At 48.5% G+C, this 18938-nt stretch overlaps 1 protein-coding gene across 1 annotated transcript; it reads left to right on the forward strand.

Moving 5' to 3' along the window:
• Positions 1-23: 23 nt before the first annotated feature.
• On the forward strand, positions 24-18638 carry MAN2B1 (mannosidase alpha class 2B member 1). Its single transcript, XM_069082989.1, has 24 exons — positions 24-269; positions 752-854; positions 2444-2617; positions 2796-2989; positions 3121-3253; positions 3415-3560; positions 3889-4005; positions 4113-4195; positions 4285-4405; positions 4685-4763; positions 4905-5014; positions 5131-5238; positions 5419-5535; positions 5864-6049; positions 7539-7636; positions 7770-7887; positions 15476-15594; positions 15711-15812; positions 16813-16900; positions 17287-17367; positions 17472-17714; positions 17810-17965; positions 18056-18164; positions 18343-18638. Exons 1-24 carry the CDS (start codon positions 156-158, stop codon positions 18456-18458), a joined length of 3015 nt encoding a protein of 1004 aa, XP_068939090.1. The 5' UTR covers positions 24-155; the 3' UTR covers positions 18459-18638.
• Positions 18639-18938: the final 300 nt, after the last annotated feature.

Genomic DNA, 18938 nt, shown 5'->3' on the forward strand with positions numbered 1-18938 from the left:
TCCCCCCCCCTTGTGGGCCATTGGTCGGACCTAGGTTCCGGGGTCCGGCTCTGACGAAGGAAGGGTTAAAGGGCCGGCGGCACCGGGCTGTTTGCTTCGGCCTTGGGGCAGGTGTTGGGCCGCTCGGGCTGGCGCTGCCCACGGGGAGGCGAGCGATGGCGGTGGGCTGCTGGGCTCGGGCTCTGGGGCTCTCGCTGCGGCTGCTGTTGCTGCTGGCGGCGCTGTGCGCGGCGGCCGGGGCCGAGGACGGTCGCTGCGACTACTATGAGGTGAGAGGACGGGCGGCATGCAGCGGGGGCCGGGGGAGACCGCGGCCGAGCCGGGGCCGTCCGCCCTCGCTCCCCCGGTGATCGAGCCTGCCCGGGAGAGAGAAGGGGAAGTGACCTAGGGTGGGGGAAGTGTGGCACGGCTGCACCCCGACCACTTCATATTTCCTGGTACATCTTCCCTTCTCTAGGGGACCCCAAGGGGGGAAGGGGCCTCTCAGTGTGCAGCTCTGCAGTGAGTTGCTGGGGCTTATCTTTGAGGGAGAATCCTGTGAGCAGTGAGGTAATGTCCTAGATGAGGGTGCAAGGAAGTTGGACCCTGTACCATGGACTCATCAAATGCCCCCTTCCCCTCCAAGGCTTTCCATGCCTTCTCCCTATCCTGTGGTGTGGGGGCCCTGCCTGGAGAGGTGGGGCTGGCCAGGGACTGTGGCGTTTCTGGTGATTAACTGCCCCTATGGTGGGGGTCTCTGCCCATTGCCCAGTTGTGCCCGGCTACCCAGCCCTCTATGCTCAATGTGCACCTCCTGCCCCATACCCACGATGATGTCGGCTGGCTCAAGACTGTGGATCAGTATTACTATGGAGGTAAGAGGAAGGGCAATCTGGGACTCACCCAGGGGGTCCAGTTGTCCAGTCTCTGGTTTCCATCGTCCTTTTTCTGGGCTGGGAGGGAATGGGTGCTAGTCACCAAGGGCCACTGTGCCCTCAGGGTTCTCTTAGCTGATCTGAAGTAGCTTTCCCTCTACTAGACTCCTTTGGAAGTTCTGCACTCCCTGTACTTTCTCCTCTTTCTTGCCTCAGGATCTTATCTTGCTGGAGGAGATTGTGCTGTCATCTCTAAGCAAATCAGAGAATTGCATAATCTGAGTTGGAATGGATCTCCAAAGCCAGCTTGTCCTACCCATACCTAAGGGAAAATACCTTCTACAATACTTTGGAGAAGTGGTCATCTAGCCTTTTTGAAAATGTCCAAAGAGGGAAAGCCTCCTATCATCTGAGGCTTCCATTCTCCTTAGATTAACTCAATTAGGAAGCCCAAATAGGCCTCTTTGCAACTTCTACCCATTACTTCTATATTGAACAGGAAAAAAGCAGCATTCATTATCTAGTAATAGGTGTACAAAAGTATTACATTTGTATAATTACCCCATGACCATGACTAGATGGGATCAATATAAAATGTTTATTTCCAGACCCAACCCCTCTCCAGAGATCTAGTTATATACTTATATATTCCCTTATATACTTATGAAATATCCTGCCAGCATCTAAAACTGAAAATAACCAACGTTAAACTTCTCATTTCCCTACTCCTAACCCGTCTTTCCTCTTTTCTGTTTTTGCTGATGTCATCGCTGTCATAGTAGCTCATACTTGCATAGCATTTTAAGGTTCAAAAAGCACTTTCCTCTCAACTCTGTGGGCCAGCGAGGGAATTCCCAAGGTGACTTTCCCCAGTCCAGCATTCTCCCAATTAATCCATATATTACCTTAGGAGTACCAACCCCTTCCAGCTTCCCATTGGTTGGCAAGTCCTGTCACTTCTCCCTTCTTCCTATCTCTTTCATCTGTCCCCTCTCCATGCACAGGGCCACCACCCTAGGTCAAATTCTCATCCCTTATTACTTAGACTATTGTCTAATCTAACCAGTTTCCCCGGTCTTCAATTTGTTCCCCCGATCCATCCTCCCTATTATGGTCAAATTAATTTTAATCATTGTTCTGGTCATGTTGTTCTCCTTCAGTGGCTCTTCATTGCCTGAAAAATTAAAAAAATATAACCTCCTGACCCTGACAATCAAAACCCACTAAAAACTGACTCCAGTCTATCTCCTTGTTCCAGCTATCTCATTGCTCCACTTCATATACTCTAGTCTGGCCCAAGGCCTATTTATCATTCCCCTTTTTTTATTCTCTTGTCTTCTGTTCTTTTGAGCTTTTGCTCATTCCATCTCTACTGCTTAGAAAGGCCCATTTTCCCCTACCCACATCTGTCCCATCAAACCTCCCTTCCATAATATCCAGTCCACCACCCCAGCTAAAAATACTGTTTCCTCAAAATTATCTGATTCTCTGATTTCATTCCTATAACCATTGCACCAAGTAGAGATCCCTGTACACGGTAGGTGTTTAGTGCATATTTAAATAAACTGTGTTGCATTAAATGTCCACAGCTCAGGATAGCATTCAGCGTGCTGGTGTGCAGTACATCTTGGACTCAGTGGTATCAGCTCTGCTGGCCAACAAATCCCGTCGCTTCATCTATGTTGAGATCGCTTTCTTCTCCTATTGGTGGAACCAGCAGACAGCCCAGATTCAGCAGGAAGTGCGACAGCTGGTCTGCCAGGGTGAGGAGTGGGTGCTGCCATAGTAGGGTCTATATCCTTCATAGGGACCCACTGTGATCCAGAGCAGACTGGCAGCCTGGTGTCTGTGTAGGCTTCCTGCAGCCAGGCCTCCTGAGGTCAGAGGGCAGGAGTTGGGACCTTTGGGGGAACTCTTCTGACCCCATCCTCTACTCCATAGGGAGGCTCCAGTTTGCCAATGGCGGTTGGGTCATGAATGACGAGGCCACCACATACTATGCAGCCATCATTGACCAGATGACTTTGGGGCTGAACTTCCTGAAAGACACCTTTGGGGACTGCGGCCGCCCTCGAGTCGCCTGGCACATTGACCCCTTTGGCCACTCACGGGAGCAGGCGTCCCTCTTTGCCCAGGTCCCCTCAGTGTTCTCTGACTATGCCCATCCTGCCACCCCTTCCTGCCTGCTGACCTTTCCCTCCCCTCCCCACACTCGTTGTTGGTGAGAATCTCAGGCCCCGACCTCTCTCTGATTCCCTCCCCACAGATGGGCTTTGATGGCTATTTCTTTGGCCGTCTGGATTATCAAGACAAGAAGAGGAGGAAGAGTCAGAGGGAGATGGAGCTGGTCTGGAGAGCGAGTGCCAACTTACGGCCTCCTCAAGCCGACCTCTTCACTGGTGAGAGCCTTTTCCCCCATCTCATCCCTGAAATTTGTTAGGCACTCACAGGGCCTGGGGAGAACTGGAGGTGGAAGGAGGAAGGACTGAGGCTGTGGGAGCTGCTGAGAGCAGTGTGGGGCCTGGAGTTGGGAACCCTTGACCTGACCGCCCGGTCCTAGGTGTCCTCCCCAATGGCTACAACCCACCCCTGGATCTCTGCTGGGATGTACTCTGCTTTGACCACCCGCTGGTGGATGATCCAGACAGCCCAGAGTACAATGCAAAAATGCTGGTCAGCTACTTCCTGAACATCTCTACTGTCCAGGTCAGACCTGTTCCTGGTCCTGAATCAGAGCCCCAGATAGCCAGAATAGCCCACATGGCTTTTTAGACACAAGCTCTAAGCTTTCTCCATCTTCAGGCACCCCTCCTGAGGCCTATGGCTTTGGACTATTTTCTTTTGCTGGTTCAGAGAAAGCTGACCAGTACCAGAAACTGCCCCCCTGTAGACATCCTATGTGGTGTTTCCTTCCAGACAGCAGCCCCAGCTGAAACCTGGGCACGGAAGATGGGGGCGGGAACTGTGGCTTGGCCCTATCTCCCTGACTACAGGTTCAGTAGCTAAGGAACCTGACCTATCCCCCATTATACAGGCACAGTATTACCGTACTAACCACATTGTGATGACCATGGGTAGCGATTTCCATTATGAAAATGCCAATATGTGGTTCAAGAACATGGATAAGCTGATTCATATGGTCAATGCTCAGGTGTGTACCTATTGGTGGGAGAGGGAATGTCTTTGTGGGGTGAGGGGAGCAGCCTGGTGGAGTGGGAGGCCAAGTCAGTCACCCTCCTGTCCTTCCTTGCCTTACAGCAAAGCAAAGGCAGTCTCATCAATGTCCTCTACTCTACCCCGGCCTGTTACCTGTGGGAGCTGAACAAGGCCAACCTCACCTGGTACTGGGAGGGGAGGAGGGAGGGCAGAGGCAGGGAATCCTAGTGGTCCTGGGGCAGACGGTGACTTGTGCCCTACCTCCCTGCCCCAGGACAGTGAAGCAGGATGACTTCTTCCCCTATGCAGACGGCCCCCACCAGTTCTGGACTGGCTACTTCACCAGCCGCCCTGCCCTCAAGCGTTATGAGCGCCTGAGTCATAAATTTCTGCAGGTGGGCCCTGCTGGGGAGAGGGAAGGATCTTGTGAGAAGGAGAGGAGGAGGAGGGCCTTCTGGGGAGGGGAGTGGGGAGGGTTCTTTGGGAAAGGGATGAGGGGTCCTGGAACAAGGATGGAATGGGCCATATTGGGAGCAGGCAACAGGTTCATGTGAGGATGGGATGAAAGGAATAGTGAACAATGGGAAGGGAGGGGACCAAAGGAAGGAAGAAAGGAAGGTCTGCCTGTCTTCCCTGCTTCCCAAACTCTTTCATTCATATCCCTCTTCCCTTAGGTATGTAACCAGCTAGAGGTACTGGCTGGGCATTCAGCCTTAGCGGGACCCTATGGACAAGGCAGCAGTGCTCACCTCAGTAGGTGACTAGGTTCCTAGGGGCGGGGAGGGAGATGCCCAGAACATGTGGGAAGAGCATTTTCTTTCTTCCTCACTCCCAGCCTTTTGGTCCCTCCCACCTCCATGTGACTTGACACACTACCCCTTATGGTTCCCCCAGGACAAGCCATGGCTGTGGCCCAGCATCACGATGCTGTCAGCGGCACATCTAAGCAGCATGTGGCCAATGACTATGCCCGGCAGTTGGCCGCAGGCTGGGAGAAGTGCCAGGTATGGGGCTGAGCTAAGATTGGACCGGGGTGGGCACCTAAGGGGCTGCAAAGGGGGCCAAGGTTGGACACTCATGCCTTCCTTTTCCCGTGCCCCACCCCCCACCCCCTGGCCAGGTGCTGGTGAGCAATGCTTTGGCAAGCCTGGGGGGCTCCAAGGAGGATTTTGTGTTCTGTAACCAGCTGAATATCAGTGTGTGCCCACTGACCCAGACAGCCAACCAAGTAAGTGGGGCTGGGCTGGGCCAGGGAGGAAAAAGGGAAAAGCATGGAGTGAGCTTCTGTATGAGAGGAGTGAGGCCAGGGTTGCTGGGTGCAGAGTGGACCCTGGGAATGAGGATGGGGTGGGGGGATGTGGTACCAGCACAAGAACCCTGGTCTGATTTCTTGTTCCGGGCTGCCCAGTTCCAGGCCATTCTGTACAATCCCTTGGCATGGAGCCTCAACTGGACTGTGCGACTGCCTGTCAAGGATTGGGCCTACCATGTGAGAAGTCCCAGTGGGCAGACAGTATCCAGTGAGGTATTCCTGTGCTTTCCTTGGCCCTTCTCCAACCACCCCCCAAAATTACAAACCCTTTACTCCAGTTCCCATTATCTTCTCATCTTTGCCTCTAGTGTCTCCCAGAATTTCTGCTCTTCATTTCCCCCACTGACATTTCCATACCCTCTGTCCTTTAATCCCATATAGGATTTTCCTCTAGAATGCTAAGGTTTAGGACATTAGTGTATAAGTACCACCCCCTCTTAGGGACTACTTCCCCAGCAAGCTTGTGACTGAGGGAGATAGAAGCTGCCTCATTGTACCCCCATTTCCCTTCCCGAAACAGTGACCCTGTTTCCCTTTTCAGGTTATTGATGTGTCTTCTGAAGGATCAGAGAATTTCCATCCTGAGCTGATTTTTCCAGCCTCAGCCCCTCCCCTTGGCTTCAGCATCTATTCAGTGACTCGTCTGCCCAGCAAAACACCAAGATTCAGGGATTGTTGCTGCAGCCCTGGAGCCCAGAGTTCTGGTCGCCTGGTCATCCAGAATGAGGTGAGCTGCTGAGAGCAGGAGATAAGAATGGGAAATGCCTCATCAGAGAGGCCATGGCTGGTGGGGAGGAAGGAGACCTTGGCTCTCTGGAGATGGGCCCCCATTTCAGAATCATGGAATCAGTGTTGCAAGGAACCTTAGTAGCTGTTGAGTCCAACTCGCGCCCCAAAAGAATCACCATAAGAACATACCTAACAAGGGGTCTTTCAGTCTTTGCTTGAAGACCTCCAAGGAGGGGAAACCTGCCACCTGCTGAAGGAGACTGTTCCGTCTGGTGACACTGAGCCTCAGTTCTCCTCTGTGACTTCCTGTGATCACTCCTGATTCTGTCCTTTGGGGCTAAGCAGAATGAATATAATCCTCCTTCCATGGATGACTCTTCAGATGCTTAAGGCAGCTATGTCCCGCTTGAATCCTTTTTTCCAAGCTAAGCATGCCCAGTTCCTTCAAATGATCCTCATGTGACATGGACTTTAGGCCTTTTATTTTCCTGATTTCAGCTTACAAATATTCAGCTTAATCCATGGTTCCTAGAACTGAGCTCAGCACTCCCCAGGAGGTTTAACCAGGGTAGAGGACAGTGGGATCCTCCTTTCTCTATTCATGGAAGCTTTACCTCTCTTAATGTAGCCCGACATCCCATTAATTTTTTTTGGTTTCCACATCACACTGCTGACTTCTTGAACTTAGTGGTCCACTCAGACCTCCAGATCCTTTTCAGATCCATTGCTGCCTTACTCTGCCTCCCCGATTTGATAATAGTGAAGGCAATTTCTTTTGTACCCATTGTAAGACTTGATATTGATCTTTATGGAATTTCATCTTATTCGACTGAGCCCAATGCTCTGAGAATCTGTCAAGATCCATTTGGATCCTGTAGAGCATCCTTCTCCCTCCAGCCCAGGCTGTCAGCTCCTTACTCAGTGCCTGGGCTATGGAGTCAGTCCTGAGGCTCCCTCTGCATTGTCCCCTAACTCCCATTTTGGATTGCGATGTTTACTGCTGAGTGCCACAACTTGAGGACACTAGTAGACTAGAGAATGTCCAGAGCACAACCACCAGGATGATGAAGGGCCTTGAGCCCATGCCATGGGAGGGGCAGAAGCTCTCTCCACTAAACCAGAGAAGAAGAGGCTGTCATGTGGTAGAGGGAACAAGAAATCATGGGTGGAAGTAGCAAAGAAGCAAGTTTAGGCTTGATGCTGAGATCAGACTGACAGGGCTGTCTCAGAGTAGACAGGACTGCCTTGGGAGGGGCTGGGGTCCTCTTCCTCCTCCCCCTCCTCCTCTACCTCCTTCTCTTCTGCTTCCTCCTCCTCCTCAGAGGTCTTCGAGCAGAGGCTAGACAGCTCCTTAGGTAGGTGATGATGGAGACTCCTTTCAGGATTGGGTTGGGCTAGAGGGTGGCTGAGGTCCTATTCTGTGATCAGATGACCCCATTTCCACCCCAGCCTCCTAAACTTTCCCACTTGTCTTTCTGTCTACTCAGCACCTTCGGGTTACATTTGATCCAAATACTGGGTTACTGCAGGAGATTGAAAACCTCGACCAGGGCTTGCGGTTGCCTGTCAGTCAGGCCTTCTACTGGTAAATGGAGGGGAGAGGGGAGGGACCTATGAAGGATCACCAGGGGTTTTTGATGAGGTATCTTTGAGTACAAGGTGATAGGAGAAGTCAGTCTGCACTGTTACTTCCCATGTGTCTTCTTCTGCCCCTCCAGGTACAATTCCAGCAGTGGGGACTTTGTGCATCCACAGGCCTCTGGGGCCTACATCTTCAGACCAGACAAAAGAAAACCATTTTTTCTGAGGCACTGGGTCAAAACCCATCTGGTGAAGGTATTTAGGAGGGTGTGGCTGTTCAGACCTGGCAATGCTCTGGGTATAAGGGGAGTATGAGGAGGCAGGGATGGGTCTCTTATAAACTATGAGCCAATTGAGGGTTAGGAAGAAATCATATTCCTACAAGTGCAAGATTATTTGAGATGAAGTCTCTTAAAATGGGATTAAATAAGAATGTGTAACTGGATCCCCCAAAGCCAGCCAGAGACTAGAAGAATTCCTGATTGGCCAAGAACAAACCTGGCCTTGGAAGTAAACTCAGAATTGGAAGGGGCCTTGTATCTCATTTAGTTTGACATACCTGAATGAGAATCCCTTCTTCAATATCCCTGAATATCAAGTGTTTTTGTTCCTTTTTTTTATATAAAAAAAAACACATTATTCTTTTTAGCATTCTTTTCTTTTTGAATTCGAAAATCTCTCCCTTTCTCCATCCCTCCCACTGAGAAGGCAAGCAGTTTAATATCAATTATACATGTGAAATCATATAAATGTTTCTATATTATCCATATGTTTTTTTTTAAAGGTAAGTGAGAAAATTATACTTCAATTTGTACTCAGAATTCATCAGTTCTCTCTCTGGAGGTGGATAGCATTTTTTCATTGAGTCCTTTGGAATGGTCTTGCATCATTGTGTTGATCAAAGCAGCCTAGTCTTTTATAGTTGATTATCATTACAGCATTGCTCATACTGTGCACAGTGATCTCCCCATTCTTCTCACTTCACTTTGCATCGGTTCATGTAGATCTTGTTGTGTTTTTTTTGAAACCACTCTCATCGCCATTTCCTACAGCACAGTAGTACTCCATCACAATCATACGCCATAACTGGTCTAACCACTCTGGAAGACAATCTGGAACTATGCCCAAAAGGCTATGAAATTGTACTTACCTTTTGATTCATCAGTCCCACCACTAGGTCTGTACCCCAAAGAGATCAAACAAAAAGAAAAGGATGTACATGTGAAAAAATATTTATAGCAGCTCTTTTTGTGGTGGCAAAGAATTGGACATTGAGGGGATGCTCATCAATCAGGGAATGGCTGAACAAGTGGCATATGATTGTGATGGAATCCTATTATCATTCATGTACCTGTTTTTCCCTCATCTCCTCCAGCATTTGTCATTTCTGATAGGTGTGAGGTATTACCTCAGAGTTGTTTTAATTTGCCTTTCTCTAATCAATAGTAATATAAAGCATTTTTTCATATGACCATAAATAGCTTTGATTTCTTCTTCTGAAAGTTGCCCATTTATATCCTTTGACCATTTATCAATTGGGGAATAACTTATTTTTATAAATTTGACTCAGTTCTTAAGAGTTACATGTATCATCTTCTCATAACTTTATTGAGACCATTATGATAACTCTTTCATGTTTACCTTTTTTTTTTTTTTGGCTTTTTAGAGGAGGGAAGGCAGGGCAATTGGGATTAAGTGACTTGCCCAAAGTCACACAGTCAGCAAGTGTTAAGTGTCTGAGGCTGGATTTGAACTCAGGTCCTCCTGACTCCAGGGCTGGTGCTCTATTCACTGCGTCACTAGCCACCCCACATGTTTATTTTTTATACCTCTCTTAAGTCTTGTGTTAGAATGTCAGATTTTCTATTCAGCTCCTGTCTTTTCTTCAGGAATTATTGAAATCTGTCTACTTCATTAAATGTCAATTTTTTTCCCCTGAAAGATTTCATACTTAGTTTTGCTGGGTAGGTTATTCTTGGTTGTACTTCCAGCTCCTTTGCCTTCTGGAATATCATATTCCAAGCCCTCTTTAATGTAGAAGCTGCTAAATCTTATGGTGTCCTGGCAAGGCACCACGGTATTTGAGTTGTTTCTTCCTGGCGACTTGAAGTATTTTCTCTTTGCCTTGGGACTCTGGAATTTGGCGATAATATTCCTGGAAGTTTTAATTTTGGGATCTCTTTCAGGAGGTGATTGGTGGATTCTTTCTATTTCTATTTTACCCTCTGGACCTAAGATAACAGGGCAGTTTTCCTTGATAATTTCTTGAAGAATGATGTCTAGGCTCTTTCTTTGATCATGGCTTTCAAGTAGTCCAATAATTCTTAAATTACTCTCCTTGATCTGTTTTCTGGATCTTTTGTTTCTCTGATTAGACATTTCACATTTTCTTCTATTTTTTTCATTCTTTTTTTGGGGGGGGAGGGAAGGTAGGGCAATTGTAGTTAAGTGACTTGCCCAAGGTCACATGGCTAGGTTTTTTTTTGTGTGTGTGTTTTAAGTGTCTGAGGCCAGATTTGAACTCACGTCCTCCTGACTCCAAGGTTGGTGCTCTATTCACTGTGCCACCTAGCCACCCCATATTTTTTTCATTCTTTTGACTTTTTTATTTATTGTTTCTTGATGTCTGATGGAGTCATTAGCTTCCACTTGTCCAATTCTAATTTTTAAGGAATTATTTTCTTCAGTGAGATTTTGTACTTCATTTTCAATTTGGCCAATTCATTTTTTAAGGAGTTCTTTTCTTCAATGAGTTTTTATACTTCTTTTACCATTAAACCAATTCTGTTTTCAAGGTGTTATTTTTTTCAGTATTTTTTATGCCTCTTTTACCAAGATGCTAATTCTCTTTTCATAACTTTCTTGCATCACTCTCATTTCTTTTACCAATTTTTCCTCTACCATTCATTTCTTTAGTTATTCCAAGAATTCTTGTTGGGCTTGGGTTCATTTAGTGTTTTTCTTTGAGGCTTTGTTTGTATCTCTTTTCACATTGTTGTGTTCCTCTGAATGTATGTCTTAGTCTGATCTTGCTACTGGACCCAGATGGCTCTGGAGGAGACAGGGAGGCTGGTGACTTTGCACAGCCTTCCCTCACTTAAATCCAATTCATGTGCAAGCCATGGCATCATCTTCCTGATGTCATAGCCCTCTTTGAGAACAAAGGGCAAACAATGGCTTATTCTTCCCTACCACTGTGGTAGCTTTTTATGGTCAAATTTTTTTCTTGTTGTTTCTTCATTTTTCTAGTCTATTTCTTAATGTTGAACTTTATGTTAAAGTTGGGCTCTGATCACCTGCGGGTTGGGAACCACTGTCCCAAGCTTCAGACTTTTTTGTGTTTCTGGGAATCTCCCAAGTTTTTGGGTGCTTCTAGGGTGGTGTGATCCTGGGAGAGGTGTGGTTACTGCTTTCCTAGGCTGTGCTCTTGTCTTTACCTAGGAAGGGCTCCTGGTCCCCTGAAGCCACAAACACTAGTGTTCCTCTCTGCTTTGGTACTGTGACCAGTGACCCTCCTCCCTTATGTCCAATCCTCAGCACTCCTTTCTACCCTAGAACTGCAACCCAGAACTGTGTATGCACAATAGAGTTGTCAATTAGCACCAGCTGTACCTAGTGCCAGCGAAGGGTCCCCTGTAAGTCTCACCTCTTACTGTTTTGGGGCTGAGAGTTCTTGAAGCTATTGCTGCTGCCATATGTGTGGGCTCTAAACTTCTCCTGTCCATCTCCTAAGTTTTCTTAGGCTGGAAAAATGTCTCACCTTGACCTTTTGTTGACTCTGCCACTCCAAAATTTAATTTGAGGCTTTATTTTAAAATTGTTTGGAGGAGAATGTTGAGAAAGTTCAACCAGGCAGCTGCCCCTCATCTGCCATCTTGGCTCCAGTGTTATAGTTCTTAAAGATCTCTGGTGTAAGTAGTCCCATTTCTCCCCTCCCCCCCCCCAGCCCTGCCATTTCTTTTTTAGTGAAAGTTTACAAATGAAGGAAGGGTTTTTTTTTTTCTTTTTTTTTCTTTTTATCCCCCCCCTTCTCTCAGTTCTCCTACTTTTGACCTCTAGGGCTGAGCAAAACAAAAGTCTCCTGTCTACAATGTTTTTTTAAAAACTTTTTTTTCCCGCCCCCCCCCCCCCCAACCCCTCCTCTTTTCTGATCCAGAGTGACCATGCCCACTTTCCTCAGCTAGTCCTCATAGGGCAAGTTCCTCTTTCCTTCTCCTTCTCTGGAGGCCCTTCAACTTATAAACATTCTTCCTAAAATGTGGTGCTCAGACCAAAGCATTAGTCAATCAACAGGCATTTATTTGGTGTCTGCTACATGTAAGGCATATGTTGGTACTTGTGTTGAAAAGTGAGGTAATCCCTGCCCTCAGGGAGCTAACATTCTGCTAGGGTGATATAACATGATTACAATAAATCAGTATAGGGTATATACAAAACAAGAGGCAGTTCGACATTGCTGAGGACAGGCCTTGGAGTTAGGGTGACCTGGGTTCAAGTCCAAGCTCAGATAATATAGACTTTGTGACCCTGAGCAAGTCATTTAACTTCTCCCATGATTCTATTTTTTTTACTTTTTGGAGGGGGGAAGGTAGGGTAATTGGGGTTAAGTGACTTGCCCAAGGTCACACAGCTAGTAAGTGTTAAGTGTCTGAGGCTGGATTTGAATTCAGGCCCTCCTGACTCCAGGGCTGGTACGCTATTCAGTGCACCACCTAGCTGCCCCACACAGTTCTTTAAGACCAAGCTATAGATCAACTTGAGTGGCATTGGTGGAAGGACCTTTATTGGGATTTTTCTGTACCAGTGAAGTCAAAGGTCTGGTAAAAAAAAAAAAATTGTATTTTGGGAGGTGGGGAAGGTGTCATGGTGAGGCATTAGCAGCTGGAGAAATCAAGACAGGTTTCCTGAAGGAGGCAGTGTCCAAGCCAAGCCTCAAAGGGATCTGGAACTTCCAAATACTAGAGGTGAGGCAGGCAACCAGCCATGTGAAAATATGGAGGTGGGAGATGGTATGTTGAATGTGCAGAAGAGCTAGTAGACCAATTTGGCCACAGCACCAAGCTCGTGAGGGGGAGTGATGTGGATTCAGCCTCCCAATTACATCATACCCTGCATGAGGTCTCACTGGAACATGCCACAGCTGAGCTGTCGCCTTGTGGTTCCTGGCAGCAATGCCTCGTACGGTGGCCCAAGATCACACCAGATTCTTTGGCTGCTGTAGAGCAGCCAGTCGGACTTTTCTGAAGGGATAATGGAGAAGGGAAAGGAGGATCTTGCAAATCCACTGAAGCCCCCAGATCTTTTTTATCTGGAGTACTGTCTCTTCTGCAGTGCTTCCTTCATCCTTTACGTGGGAAGCTGGCTTTTGAGCCAAGTATAAACCTTTATATTTGTTCTTAGATAATTTCACTTTATTAGATTTGCCCCTAAATTGACTTGTCAAAGAGGTGTTTTTTTTAAGATCCTGAATCTGTCTCTGTGTTAACTATTACTCTAAATTTGTGTCATTTCTAATTTTGTAAGCATGCAAAAGACCTCTGCTCATATTGGCATTGGACCATTAGTAACTGTGCTTTAGGCCTGACCACTCAACTGATTATGAATCTACTTTGTTGTAACGTTGCCTAGCTCTTATTTCCCCAACTCTTGGTTCATGTGAGCCTAGCGACTAGTTCATTAAGGTTTAGTGAGGGGTTCTCTGTTTTGTTTGGTCCTTTCCAGTCTAAAGAGGATTCTCTTTGGCAGAAAAAAGCAAGCAGAATAAGAGTTTAGTAGTGATTTAGTTGATGAGTTAACTCTTTGTGTATCCACGTTGGTCTGTTTTCCTGCTGTGGCACCGTTTCTCTTTGGGCCTTGAGGATTCCATTCTTCACGGCTGCCCTTTGTGTGTGGGATGGATGCCCCTTAGAGAATGCTTGTGCTTGGACACAAATGGACACTTGAAACCAGAGGTGCTAACGTGGGGTTAGTTCAGTTTTGTCGATGGAATCTCCGGTGACTTTCTGAACCATCTCTACTGTTATCCTTGCGTTGTTGTTATTCTTTGTGGCATTTAGCTTTGGAGATATGTGTAGGCAGCTTTTTTCTTTCCCTTTCCTTCTCAGTCTAAAGCCCTTTTGATTTGGTTGGCAGAATTTCAAGTGAATACTTTTTTTTTTGTTAATACTAGCCCTTGTTAGAAATGCTCTAGCCCTGGCCAAGATTCTGTCATCTTTAGATTTTAATTGGTGCTTTGGGAATTCATTCTCAGACACCATCTTCTTAACCAGCTGTTTACTCCTCCACCAAATAAATAGGCTCTGTAGAACACCCAACTAAGTCAATCCCGATACAGCAGAAGATATTTTGAGGGAAAAAAAAGTGTCATTTTCCCTTGGGACCAGGCCTGGGGCAGGTGAGCCAAGATGCAGAGAATCATAGGGGCCAAGTTGTACTAGGAGTCTTAGCTCTGCAAAGGGGATTGATAATGCGGGTCCTACCTAGTACGGAGTCATCAGACTTGTGGCCTGCCTTAGAGCCTGACGAACCAGATCAGAGTGTTACTGGAAAATGTTTAACAACATAAATGCAACATAGACAATGGTAATTGTCAGACATCCCTGATAATTTTCTCCTGGTCAACTTACTCAATCAATATCCTCCTTTCCCTTCTCTATTATCCCTTCAGAAAAGCCCAGCTGGGGGATACCTTAAAGCTATACTCTGGTGTCTCTGTGCCTCTGTCTCTCATCAACTCCTATGTGCCTGTGTTTAACTATCATCTCTGTAACTCTATACATCCAACCCCAGTTTCTTTCTAGAATTCTAGTTCTACATCATCAATTAGCTGTTTGTTAGACATTTCAAATGGGACATTCTATAGACATCTCAAACATGTCCAGAGCCAAACTCATTAACATTTCCCCCAAAACTCCTCTCTTTAGGTTTCCTCTACTTTTGCAGAGGGCACCACCATCCTTCTGGCATCTCAGGTTCTAGGCCCTAGATGTTCCCTGGCCTTCTCCCTCCCCTTCATCCCATGCATCTTTCACATCTGTCCCACGTGACCACCATCCTATTCAGGCCATCATCACTTATTTCCTAGACTGTTGCAACAACCTGCCAAGTCCTCTCCTCAGTCCAGTGACTTTCCTTAAGACTGGCTCTGTGTGACCTCCCTATTCAAATGAACTCCAATAGCTTCCTTTCACCTCCAGGATAAAATATAAACTCCTGTCTTTGCAGTCTTTGACCCCAGCCTTTCTTTCTAACGGTCCCCCTTCTGCCACTGAGGTGCAGCCAGACTGGCCCTACTCTCCTTTCCTCTCTCGATCTCCCCTCTCTGGACCTTTGCACTGGCCATCCCCCAGGCTGGAGTGTACTCCCTCCTTCCCTCTGCCTTCTAGCACCACTCACTTCCTAAAAGACTCAACTCAAGCACCACTTTTTACACAAAGCTTTTCCTGATCTGCCCTCCGTCACCACCTCCGATTGATTTTCTGTTAATTCTGTGGATACTTACATATTGTCTCCCTGATAGGCTGTAAGTTTCTTTGGGAACCTGCAGAGACAGCTGAAGTTTGTCTTCATATCACCAGCACCCAGCAAAGTGCCCACAATATATTGGACACTTCATCAAGGCCCATTGGTTGATTGACTTGATCAAGAAAGAGCGTTTCCCCGATAGAGCGTAGAAGCTTTGGGCAGAGGTTCCCTGGGAGGGGCCAGGGCTGAGGGATGGAGCCGGTCCTTTGGAAGGATCCCAGCAGCTTTAGGTAGACGTCATGCAGGTGACCAGAGAGGCTCAGACCAGGTTAGAGTGCCTGCTCTCTCCCCTGATGGTGCCCTCCTCTTCATCCCCCAGAAGGCCTTGGTGCAGGAGGTGCATCAGAACTTCACTGCCTGGTGCTCCCAGGTTGTGCGGCTGTACCCTGGGCAGCGGCACGTGGAGCTGGAGTGGACAGTGGGACCTGTGCCTGTGGGGTGAGTGGCAAGAGAAAAGTGGGGGATGGGAATGAGGAAGAAAGGGGGTGGGGTGGGGTGGGTGCCCTGCCTCTGACTGACTCTCTATGATCTTCCCATCTGCCTCACTCCTGCAGGGATGGCTGGGGGAAAGAAATCATCAGTCGCTTTGACTCCCAGTTGAAGACCAATGGGCGTTTCTACACTGATAGCAATGGGCGGGAGATCCTGGAGAGGAGGTAGGACACTCACCTTCACCCACCCTGCTCCAGGCTAAGGGCCAGAAGTGGGAGTTGGGACACTGGCCAGAGAGTTCTGGATTTGGAGTCAGAAGAGCTGGATTCAAATCCCACTGTGTGACATTGAAGAAATCACTTTGACCATCAGAACAGATGTCCTCTGAGGTCTCTGCCAATGCTGTCTGTGAACCTGCCCAACCTAGCTTCAACTTCTTTCTAGCCTTATTAGATGTTACTCCCCTTCACACACTCCTGTGTCCAGCTAAGCTGGCACATGACTCCATCTTCCATCTCCATGCCTTTGGATCCCCTGGACCTAGCACAGTATTTAGTTAAATGCTTGGCATGGAAAGCCCACTGGGCCTTGGGCCCCATCTTCCCTTCTAGCCTTCATATGCATTCCTGCTTCCATCCAATCAGTGATCCAGCCAAACAGTTCTTCTTACTGTCCTTCCAGCATGACAATCCCACCTCTAGGTCTTTGCATTGGCTGTACCTCGTGCCTGGAATGCCCTTCCTCATCACCTTGGTCTTTCAGAATCCTCTCAAGGCTAAACTCAAATATCTCTTAAAGGCAGCTTTTCCTAAACACAGACACAGATACACACACACACACACACACACACACACACACACTCTAAACTCAAATATCTCTTAAAGGCAGCCTTTCCTAGACACAGACACAGACACAGACACACACTAAATTCAAATATCTCTTAAAGGCAGCCTTTCCCAAACACACACACACACACATCCCTCTACACCTCTACATACTGTCTCATCCAATAGAATGTGATCTCCTTGAGATGAGGAACAGCTGCATTTTCTGTCTTTGCACCCCACATGCAGCATGAGTCTCGCCCCAAGAAGGCCTCCAGAAAGGCTTTCTCATGGAGCGATGGCTCCCAGGATCTGTTCCTACTCTGCTGGGACCCCAGCAATGGGGAAGGAAAGCCTGGAGTGATCCATAAATAATCTCAGCCTGTCCCCACCTCTGCAGGAGGGATTATCGACCTACGTGGGACTTAAATCAGACCGAGCCTGTGGCTGGAAACTACTATCCCGTCAACAGCCGAATCTACATCACGGTAACCCCCCAGGAGCTCAGAGCACACAACCTGAAGCATGAGGGTGACTCCCACGCCCTCTCTGCAGGGGGCCTTTCTCCCTCCAGGTGCCCGCTCTTTGCTCTCTTTGTAGCTTATGCAGGCCCCCATGCTTACAGGTCGTCTTGTCCCTTCACATCACAGACAGCAACGACTCTTTTTTGCCTTTCTTTGATTTCAAGTGCTTAGCACAGTGCCAGGCACATAGGAAGCATCTCAGAAATGCTTTTTAACTGACTAGTTAGTCAGTAGGCTTCAGTGGGCCTCCAGTCTCTAGGGACCTGGAAGCAGGCTGCGGTGGAGCTTGGAGCACTCACCTACTGTCCCAGAAAGAATCGTCCTGACTCTCCCCTGCTCTTACCCCCCAGGATGGGCAGATCCAGCTGACGGTGCTGACAGACAGGTCCCAAGGGGGCAGCAGTCTGAGGGATGGTTCCCTGGAGCTGATGGTGAGTTAGGTGAAGAAGATGGGGGACATGGGGAGGTAAGAGCCCTGGGATGTGTGTTGGCACAGCTCTGTGCCCCCAAGGCTGAGGCCCCAGTGCTCCTGCAGGTTCACCGGAGACTGCTCTTGGATGATAACCGCGGGGTGGGGGAGGCCCTGCTGGAGCCCGGGGATGGGCCTGGCACAGGCCTGGTGGTTCGGGGCAGACATCTGGTGCTGCTGGACACAGTGGAGGCAGCGGCTGCTGGACACCGCCTACAGGCCCAGAAAGAAGCTTTGGCCCCACAACTGGTGCTGGCCCCCATGGGGCAGGGCACCCCATATAGCCCAAGGACCCCTCCACTCACACAGGTGAGAGTGTGTCCAAGACCCAGCAGGGCAAGCCTTAGCAAGGAGGAGACTTTGCTCCATGGCCCCATCTTTCCTCCCTCCTCCCTCTGTGGCAGTTCTCTGGACTTCAAAGAGAGCTTCCCCCATCTGTGCATCTGCTGACCCTGGCCCGCTGGGGCCCCAACACAGTCCTGCTGCGCCTGGAGCACATTTTTGAGCGGGGAGAGGGCAACTTGTTCAATCTGTCCCAGCCAGTGACCCTGGACCTACAGGTGAGTAGAGGGGAGGACCAAGAGAAGGGCAGAGGGAAATGGGAGAAGACCCCACCCATCCCCATCCCCATCATCTCTTTGGTCTCTCAGGATCTGTTCTCAGCCTTCACCATCAACCACCTGGAGGAGACCACTCTGTCAGCTGACCAGCCACTCTCCAAGGCCACCCGGCTTCAGTGGAGGACCAGCACAGGAGGAGGTACTGGGAGGGGAGGGGGCAGAAAAGCTCTTCTGGTCCCTGTCCCTGGGGAGCCCCAGAGTGTGGCTGGGGTGGGGCTTGGTAGGTAGGGCTTAGTACAAAGGAGGGGCATCTTGGGGCCTGGGCTAAAGTGTGACATGCTGTTCATCTTCCTGTCTTTCTGGTCTCCCTCTAACAGGCCCTGCTCCTCTGCAGCAAGCTCCCACCCTGGACCCCTCAGCTGTCACTCTCCAGCCCATGGAAATCCGTACCTTCCTGGCCTCTGTCACCTGGAGGAAGGAAAGGGCCAGATGAGGTTCTGGGTCCTGAGCTGGCCTTCACAGACCATGCTCTCTCTCCCCAGACTGGACCAGAGACAGCTGCCCCTTTGTACCTTGGGCTGGGCTCTCTGGGTACTCAAAAAAAGGAGTTTTTTGGTTCCTACTGCTGCCATCACCAGTGAAGACATTAAAGTGTCAGTGACTGTGCCTCCCAGATGATAACTGTTTTCATTGTGGAGTGTAGGGCTGATGGGGAGGGCAGGTAGGCCTGTGTGTCATTCTGTGTGACCAAATTATGAGGAGGAGGTGGAGGAAGAGTGGGGCCTAACTATAGGAAATAACCCCTCTGTTACATCCCTTAGCAGAGACCTCATCAATGCTGTCTCTGACCTGGCCCTTTCCCTTTGTGGCCCCTAGAAAGGGAAGGGAATTCTGGAATGTATTTCACTTGTTTGTCCTGGCTCTTTCTCTCCAGGCCTTAGCCCTGATCATCTCCTCCTTTTAATTCCCTCCC

This window comes from Petaurus breviceps, unplaced genomic scaffold (genome assembly GCF_028583685.1).
Source record: "Petaurus breviceps papuanus isolate PSGF00001 unplaced genomic scaffold, PetGlider_PUasm1.0 172, whole genome shotgun sequence".
NCBI classification, from domain to species: domain Eukaryota; kingdom Metazoa; phylum Chordata; class Mammalia; order Diprotodontia; family Petauridae; genus Petaurus; species Petaurus breviceps.